We start from the raw sequence: 8,532 nt of genomic DNA on the forward strand, positions 1-8,532 counted from the left end.
GGCCTTTAAATAAAATTTGCAAAACAATATGTAACCCTCAAACATGCAGTGACTCCTGAAAAGATCAATGTTTTCACATGCTCACTGCAGATTTATGCTCATACTTTCACAACAGGTCAAAAAAATTCAGAATAATCCTTCCGAGGGCGTTCTGTTTTGACTCTTTCAGATAGAGGACCAAGGATCTGTTAGTAATCTGATGTGCTCCCTCACTGTGTTTTAACTCAAGCTTTATAAACTCTTAAGCAAATACTTCGAAAAATCTTCTATAACTGCACTTCTGTAGCATGTCCAATATATAGAACTGTGTACTCACTGGTTTGGGTTCCTGAGAAGAGGAAGCACTCAACATTTAAGTGTTTCCTTGTATATAGATATTTTATTTGGAAAGTTTACAAAGCTGAGAAAGAGAAGATAAACCATCCCCCTCCCCATAGGGCAACATCCCCCAGAAATACAAATAGCAGCAAATTGGGAGAGTGACCTACTACTCACCTTTCACAGCTGTTGCTTCTTTCAGGTTGTGGGCTAGGAAATCTATGCTGGCATAGGCGCTGGTCTCCATTCCACTGATGTCCCCATTCATGGCGTGCCTGCCTTTGTCACAGTTCGCCAGGCTCCCATCCACCACGTCTATGGCGATGTAGTTGAGGCCGTTCTGGAAGCCGGCGGAGGTCTCCCGGCACATGGGGCTGCTGCCCTGCTCCTCCTCCAGGCCTTCGCTTTTCCTGAGGGACACGTTCTCCACCGAGGCCGAGTTGTGCCGTTTGGGGTTATGTGCAAAGGAAGGAGACACGGGGGTCACAGTGGTGGTGGAGGAGAAGGTCTCCGAGCTGTGCCGCCGGCGCCCCTGGGGATCTGCCCGGATGACCTTGGCCCCGCAGTTGGGGTCCGGGGGCGGGCTGGAGAGGATGAAAGCCTCCACCCCGGCCAGGGTGAGTCTCTTCACCCCGGCCGTGGGGCTGGTGACCCGGGCACTTTCTGGCTTCTGGGCGATGGGCTGGGGCGGGGTGGCGGCCAGGCCGAAGGTCATCTCGGTGTAATCCCCCCCGTCGGGCGGGCTGGCCAGGCAGGCCACCCCCACCGCCGCCTGCAGGTAGAGCCCGTCGGGCCGGCCGCGGCTGGCGCAGGACGCCGGGGACAGCGCCTCCAGGGAGCCCACCGGCACCGGGCCCGCCTGCGAGCCCAAGTCCAGGTTCATGTAGTCGGAGAGGGGGGAGCGCCGCCGCCCGGCGCCCGAGCCCAGCGAGGAGGCCAGGCTGTCGGCGGCCGCCGCCTCCCCGAAGTCGATGTTGATGTACTCGCCGGGGCTCTGGGGCTCGGGCGGCAGGGGCTGCTCGTGCATGCTGGGCAGCAGCGTCCGCAGGGTGTCCAGGGCCAGGCGGCAGGGCCGCACCGCCCGCGGGCCCAGGAAGCTCTCGGTCCGGCTGTGCCGCAGCGGGGAAGGCACCGTGTGGCTGGAGGGGGCGGCGGGGCGCACGCCGCAGGCCGGCTCCTCCGGGAGCAGCCTGCCCGGGGAGCTCATGAACACGTACTGGTCACTGTCCTTGGCCGGCTCCTCGCTGGGGCAGGAGCGGGGCAGGGAGCTGCAGGCGTAGGTGGCCTTCGGCGGGTCTCCAGCGCCCTGAGCCGGGGCGAAGAAGAAGTCGGGCGGGGTGAGCGAGGCGGCGGGCGGCCCGTGCGGGGACATGTTGCTGGAGTCGCCGCCGCTCAGCCTCCCGTCCGAGCTCTCCACCGACAGCCGGGAGCCGCCCCACATCCGCATGTAGCCGCTGTCGTCCGGGGAGCTCTCCCCGGGGGAGCTGGTCTTGTAGCCGCCGCCCGCCCCGGCCCGGGGCTGCAGGATCTGCTTGGGGGCGGACACGCTGGTGGGGCTCATGGGCATGTAGTCATCGCCGCCCCGGCCGCCCGGCCCCAAAGCCGCGGCCACCCCGGGCGTCATGGGCATGTAGCCGTCGTCCCCTCCTCCGCCGCCCCCTGCCGGCGGCCCCAGGTTGCTGCTGCTGCTGCCGGAGCTGCGGTGGGAGCCGATCTCGATGTCCCCGTAGTCCTCGGGGTAGGGGGTGTAGGTCACTTTGGGGGAGGCCGCGGGGAAGAGGCGGGCGGAGCTGCCGGCGAAGGTGGCCCGCATGAGGGTGTACTCGTCCAGGGAGGCGGAGGAGACCTGCGGGGGGGCGGCCCGCTGGCGGCACGGCGTGGTCAGCGAGTAAGTCCGCTTCCTGGGGCCCTTGTCCCCCGCCAAGTCCGGGCAGGGCCGGTAGCAGAGCCGGCCGCTCTGGGGCCGCTCCATGGCCATGTAGCCGTACAGGTCCGTGCCGCTCCCGGGGTCCCGCACCGGGGGAGTCTCGGCGATGGACTCGGGCGTGTTGCTGCGGTTGCTGGCGGTGGAGGAGAAGGGCCGCAGGTCGCCACCCGGGCTGGAGCCATATTCGTCGAAGGACATGAAGCCCGGGTCGCTGGGGGAGCCCGATGCGGAGGCGCTGCCGCTGGACGGGCGCTGCGGGTGGGGGGGCTCGGAGCCGAGCCCGCTGCTGGAGGAGAGGCTGATCGGGCTGGTGGCGGCAGGGGGCGAGTGAGATACGGGCATAGACATTGAGCGACTATTCTGCAGGCCGCCCCCGGGGGGCACCGGCCCCAGCTTCCCCCCCGCCTTGCCGCCGCTACTGAGAGTGTGCGAGCGGCTCAAGGGAGTCCGCACCGGGCCGGGGCTCATGGGGCTGCCGGCGACCGAGCCCGCTCTGCAGCCATCCCCTTCGCTGGCCGTCCGCACCCGGCCCGGGGTGCCCTTGGTGCCGGCGCTGGCGCTGGCCCCGGCCGCCAGGCTGTCTGTGCGGGAGCGGCGCAGCAGGCCGGTCTGGCTGGGCGGCAGGTTGACCATGTGGTGGTGCCGGCGGCCGGGCACGGTGATGGGGTGGGTGGACGAGGCTCCGGGGCCGCCGGCGCCCCCGGAGGAGGAGGACGAGGAGGACTGGCTCTTGCTGCGGGGCCGAAACTCGGACAGCTCCTTCAGCGCCTTCATGGCCCCCAGGATGGTCTCGTGGATGTTCTGCGCCACCACCGAGTCGTCCGCCTGCATCCAGAGCTCGCCGGGCCCGGTGGCCGCCGACCGCCCCACTTCCATGAAGAAGAAGCTGTCGGAGTGGCCGCAGCGGCGGATGTTCATCAGCTGCAGCGTGACCGAGGGCAGCTCGCAGTTGAGGCGTACGAAGCCGATGGTGCGAGCGGAAAGGCAGAGCCGGTGCACTCCGGTCAGGTTCTTACTCTGCCCCAGGCCCTTGGGCTTCAGCGTCACCTGCCAGACCTCCCGGTAGGCAGCGCTGGCCGGGGCGAGCAGCCCGTAGTTGAGGTCCTCGCAGCCGCCGGCCAGGGAGGAGGCGGCGGCACTGCAGCAGGAGAAGGGCGAGGAGAGGTGGCGGAGCGGGGAACCCTGGCAGGCGGCTTTGCCCTCGTTAAGAAGGTCGGTGAGGGCCCGGTACCAGCCCTCCTGCTCCTGCTCGTTCTCGGCCGCCACGGCGAAGTACTCGTCCTTGGTGTAGAGGGCGATCAGGTACTTGTGCTTGGCGTCCGCTCGCTTGTTGATGTTGAGGCAGGAGTCCAGCGCGATCACCCGCTTGGGAGCCCCCGACTTGTTCTTCCATTTCTTCTCGTTCTCGTAGTACTCCAGCCGGGCGCCGCCCGCCCCCGGCTGCTCCTCCCCGCTGCTGCCGGGTCCCCTGAGCACGAAGAAGCGCTTGTGCCCGTGCTTCTGCTTGCGCAGGTAGCCGCATTTCCTCACGCTCTGGTGGTTGTTGTTGTTGTTGAGGTTAGGACCAGGAGGGGAGTGCAGGGGGGGCAGCAGCCCCAGCAGCGTGGGGCTCGCCATCCCCAGCCCAGAGCGCGGGACAGGGGGCTGAGTTCTTAGCGCCCTTGGGTGGAGGCTTATTCCCCTGGTCCCCGGCGCCGCTGTGACCCTGGCTCCTCTATACAGCGCGGTGGTGATGGTGCTGTTGCCGACCTGGCTCCTCCGTGCAGTCTGGGCTTGCTGCTGCCCGAGGTCCTTCTAGATCCTGGGCGCTGCTGCTCTCCGGAGCCTCGGAGCTGGGCGCTGCTGCCTGTCTCGGTAACAGTTTCACAGTAAGTAACACATTGCGCACCAAGGGCTGAACTAAAGAGCAAAACAACACGTGACCCGCTGAGTTACCGAAACGCTCACACACCGAGACGGGGGGGGGGGGGCAGGGGAAAGCCGGAGCAAAGGTGGGCGAGGCCATCAATCCGCCGCCAGCTTCCTACGGCATTGGGTGCCGCGCCGGGGAAAGGATAGCGCCGTGCACCAATGGGGATGGTGGGAGGAGGCCGAGTCAAGGGAGGCGGGTTGTTATTGGGTTGTTCGCGCGTCTCTGCCCTCTTCTCTCTCCCTCTGTTTCTCCCCCCTACACACACCCTCCCTCCTTCTACGCACGCCAGCTCTCGTCTGCCCCGCTCCCCTCACCCCCGCCCCGCACAGACGCACGCGGGAGCTTGCCTAAAACGCCAAGCGAGCGTGAAGCCCAGCTAGACACGCGAGCTGGTCGGGGGGCTGCAGAGCGCGCTGTCACTGAATGAGCATGTTAGCAGGGCCCCTCGTCGGGCGGGAAACGGGGCAGGCTCCAGCAGCTTCGCACCCGATGCAGAATCAGTGACCGTAAAAAAGGAGAGGGGGCCATAGGGACCCGCCTGTGTGACGGAGGAAGCTGAGCCGGGTCGGTGTTTACTACTCCAGGGCTGACACCGATGAGGGGAAGCTTTCCGCCAGCGATCGAGAACGAGGGACAGTTTTCCTCAAAAGCAGGACGCTGCAGCGTGGGCCAAAGGCGAGAGGTGCCGGAGCTGGCCATCCCCGCATCTAACCAGCCATCTTTTGTGTGCCTCCATCACCAAACCTGCCGCCCCACGTCAAGCCTGACCCCGGCTAATGCTAATGGACGTGGGATCAAAGCCCAGGCAGTACAAAGTCCTGCCCTGGCCAGACTGACAGATACCAGAGGAATGTAGCTTTCATGCTTTGGTAACGCTTGTGTAGCTTGTCATGGCAATAAAGCTCCGTTGCCTTGCCTGGTCCTCCCCTGTATCCCCCAGGCAACAGAGCTTCCCTGTGTTTGTCTCCCTTCCCACTGCACACACCAAAGTTTGCCGTCCTAGCGTGCGTCTCCAGCGCCACGCAACCCTGCGAGCGGGCTTGGTCCCTCTGTGTCCCCAGCCACACATCTCCCCCCCCCCGCCCATCCCTGCCTTCTAGGCATGCCGCATACACCCCTCTGTGACGGCCACATCAGAACTGGCCTGGTCCCCCCGATCCCTCCACTCTGGAGAGTGCCTAGTCCCCCAGGGAGTACTCCCCTACTCATACCCTGGAGCACCGCCACACTCACAGTGCACTGGCTGGCTCTCCCACCCCCGCCTTCTTCCCTCCCAGGAGCCAGAGCCGCCTCCCCTAAATCACTAGACATTCCCTGCCCAGCCCCCCGCCACACGCCTCCTCTAGCTCCCCTGAACCCGTATAACAGCGCCCAGACCTCCTCCCCCTCTCGGGCATTTGCTCTTGGCTCTCCCCGCAAGCCCCACACAAAGTAACGGAGACTCCAGGGAGTAACCGGGTGGGCAGCTGGTTCTGCTAGTTTGTCATTGATCAGGGGCTTGTTTGCCTTTTCTCCGCAGTTGCTGTGTCTGTGTAGCGAAGAAATGCCACCTGGAGAGTGAAGAAAGAGGCGGGGAGGGGGCGTTGTTCATGTTTTAATTAAGTAAATTAATTGATCGCTGTGTTTTGCGTTGCTGTGTATCAGGGCAGCGTTCGTGTTTCCTTGCGAAACAAAGCCAGCCGCACTGAGGGATTAGAGCACATCGAGGCAATTAGGTAATGAGAGTTGTGAAGGGGGAGTGTAGCAGCCTCACATGCTCCCCCAATGTTAACACTCTGGAAATCTGCCGCGGCTGCAGTGTGTGTTTGCAGGCTGCTTTCCTTGTGGCGAAGGTGCACGCACGAGTCCATGTTTTTCCAACCATTACAAATCCCTATTCCTAGGTTGTGTGGCTCTGTTTTCCACTGCTACGTTTTACGGTTCATCTGTGTGCGATGGGATCCCGGCCCTTCTCACCCTTGTTTGTGCAAAGCCCCAGTTGATGAACGGCTCTCAACTAGAGGAGATTCCTGCTTGTTTACGAGAACCAAAATTAGTCATCTCACTGGGCTTACACGCACAACTAACAAACACCGGGATCAATTTGTCCCTTGATTGTACAACAGACAGGGGAGGAAGTGGGGGAGCGGAATTTTAGAAGCGGGAGGTGATTTACCATCCTCTGTCCCCTTCCCATTGCACCCCTTTTGTGTGGGGGGGGGGAGTGTGGCAGCACGGAGACCGGCAAAGATCTCAGTTCTCTGTGTGCTGGGGGGGGACACCAGACAAGCTCTATGATGCGTGTATATAGGGAGGAGGCGGTCGGGAACAGGGGGACCTCGCTAGCTGTAAGGTGTGGGGGTAAGGTGGGTGGAGAAAGAGTGGGAACCAGACACGATCTGTGATGTGTGTATGGGGAGGGGGTGGCCGCGGTGCGGAACAGAGTGGGCCCAGAGAATATCGGTGATGTGTGTATGGGGAGAGGGCGGTGGGGAACAGAATGGGAACCAGAAACGATTTGTGTGATGTGTGTATGGGGAGGGAGCGGCCGCGGTGGGGAACAGGGTGGGGACCAGAGATGAGCTGAGGGACCGGTGGGGAAGAAGGAGCCTGGCGAGCTGTACGGTCTCTGAGTGGGTGGTGCGGGGTGGGGAACAGAGCGGGACCAGACAAGCTCTGTGGTGGGTGGGTGATAGAGAAAGACAAACTAATTGCTCGTTCTGAAGCATGCAACATAAAAACACACCGTGGTGGAAAAGGGGGAAAGTTATAATAAAGAGTCTTGGGATAAAGAAAAAAAGTATTTATTGAAAACCTCTAGCCCAGGCTGTTTTTAATCACAGCCGGATCTTCTCCTTTCCTAGACTCACTCGCAAAGCTTGTCTTCCTTTTGCATATGCTTGGGAGGAGAAGGGGCCAGGAGGTCAGACAAACATTCTTGTTTTTAAATTTCTATTCTGAATGCGATCGGGACGTTCATGTGTCTGTATATTATGCAGCTGAAGTCATCTGTTTTGAATGTAAAGTTGAAAAAATATAGTTTCCATAGTGCAGGGCAGAGGGCGGGCGCAAGCAGCGAAAACAATCCTGTTCTTCTAGCAGCTTGTGATCCCCTCCACCAGTCTAGACCCCATCCTACACGTACACACACACGAGTAAATACAGCGTATGGCGCTAGCTACTCCATGCACATGCCATGCAAGAGAAAGTTAAGAGTCTCTGTCCTTTAAATTAGCCTTGGTTTCGTCCATAATAACTCATTTAGAAACCAATTCCTGTACCTGAAATAGGGGAGACTCAGCTATAAATATCAGCAGGCTCAGGCTGCAGTAGAGAGGTTTTTTTTAAAGAACCCCCTTTTCCTCAAAGACTGGGTCTTCACATTGTAAGTATTAAGCTACTTACCTATTTGTTTTTTACTTAAATTAATACATGTTTAACACAGAAAAGGGGAAAGGCAACTGCTAGAGACCTGGGGTATTACCTTCCGGGAGAGAGAGAGATGGCCGGTTGCTGAAGTCTCTGCTACTGACTTTCCATATGACCATTGCCAAGAACCAGTAACCTCTGTGCTTCATTTGGAAAATGGAAATAATACTTACCCACTGTGGGAAAATAATTTGAGATCTGTGGTTTAAAATGCTGTAGAAGTGCAAGTTTTTTTTTTATTTTCTATGTATTACAGTCCTTAATGAGGAAAGTTTCTTATGCAAAGTCAGATATGGTTAGTTTTCTAATCATAATCATTATGAGCCAAATTATGACCCCTTTACTCAAATTGGTACTTATCTGAGTAATTCCTAGCCAATATGAGTGAGAGGTTCACAATTTAAATGTATAAAAATACAGAAGGCTATTTCTCTGAAAAACTTTAGAATTTTTTTTCAGGAAGTTATGAAATATTAATTATTTGGGGTCTCAGGCAGATCTTTAGAGTTGGCATTTGTAAAAAAGAATAATAATTATGAACATATTTTCATAATGAAAAATGTAATTATAGCAGCAGAATCAACGTTTAACAAACAATTTAGGTTGACAAAAAACAATAAAAAGAAGGAAATTTCCTTTTAGCTCACACTTCTGCATAACAAATTGCTACTTCTTTGTATTTTTTTTATAATTACATAAGTAGTAGTCAGTAATAACTTTTAATTTCATGGTGCTGACTGATTTGTGACACATGCAATAAATATTGATTTTTTTTCTATTTAATTATTTTTGCTTTGTGGATTTTAACTTAGTAGGTTACCAAAAAACAGCAGTGTATGTTTTTAGTGCAGGGTATGGGAAGCACTGGTCCAAGAGTCCATGAGCTTTAAGAAAAAAAATGATATAATGGTACCAGCTTCAAGGAACAAACTCTAGCAACAAACATCTCTGCTTTAAAATTACATGG

At 58.0% G+C, this 8,532-nt stretch overlaps 1 protein-coding gene and 1 long non-coding RNA gene across 4 annotated transcripts in view; one reads left to right on the forward strand and one right to left on the reverse strand.

Annotated features, from left to right (window-relative positions):
* Positions 1–4,107, reverse strand: part of IRS2 (insulin receptor substrate 2) — a 39,638-nt gene extending 35,531 nt beyond the window's left edge. For all 3 annotated transcript variants that reach the window (XM_030568496.1, XM_030568481.1, XM_030568487.1), the window contains exon 1: positions 496–4,107. In XM_030568496.1, the coding sequence (XP_030424356.1) occupies positions 496–3,862 (3,367 nt within the window). In that variant the 5' untranslated portion in view covers positions 3,863–4,107. The remainder of the gene's footprint in view (positions 1–495) is intronic.
* Positions 4,108–4,472: 365 nt separating this feature from the next.
* LOC115654361 lies at positions 4,473–5,778 on the forward strand. Its single transcript, XR_004001179.1, has 2 exons — positions 4,473–5,026; positions 5,677–5,778. It is a non-coding gene; the product is annotated as an uncharacterized LOC115654361 (long non-coding RNA).
* Positions 5,779–8,532: the final 2,754 nt, after the last annotated feature.

This window comes from Gopherus evgoodei, chromosome 1, assembly GCF_007399415.2.
Source record: "Gopherus evgoodei ecotype Sinaloan lineage chromosome 1, rGopEvg1_v1.p, whole genome shotgun sequence".
Taxonomy (NCBI): domain Eukaryota; kingdom Metazoa; phylum Chordata; order Testudines; family Testudinidae; genus Gopherus; species Gopherus evgoodei.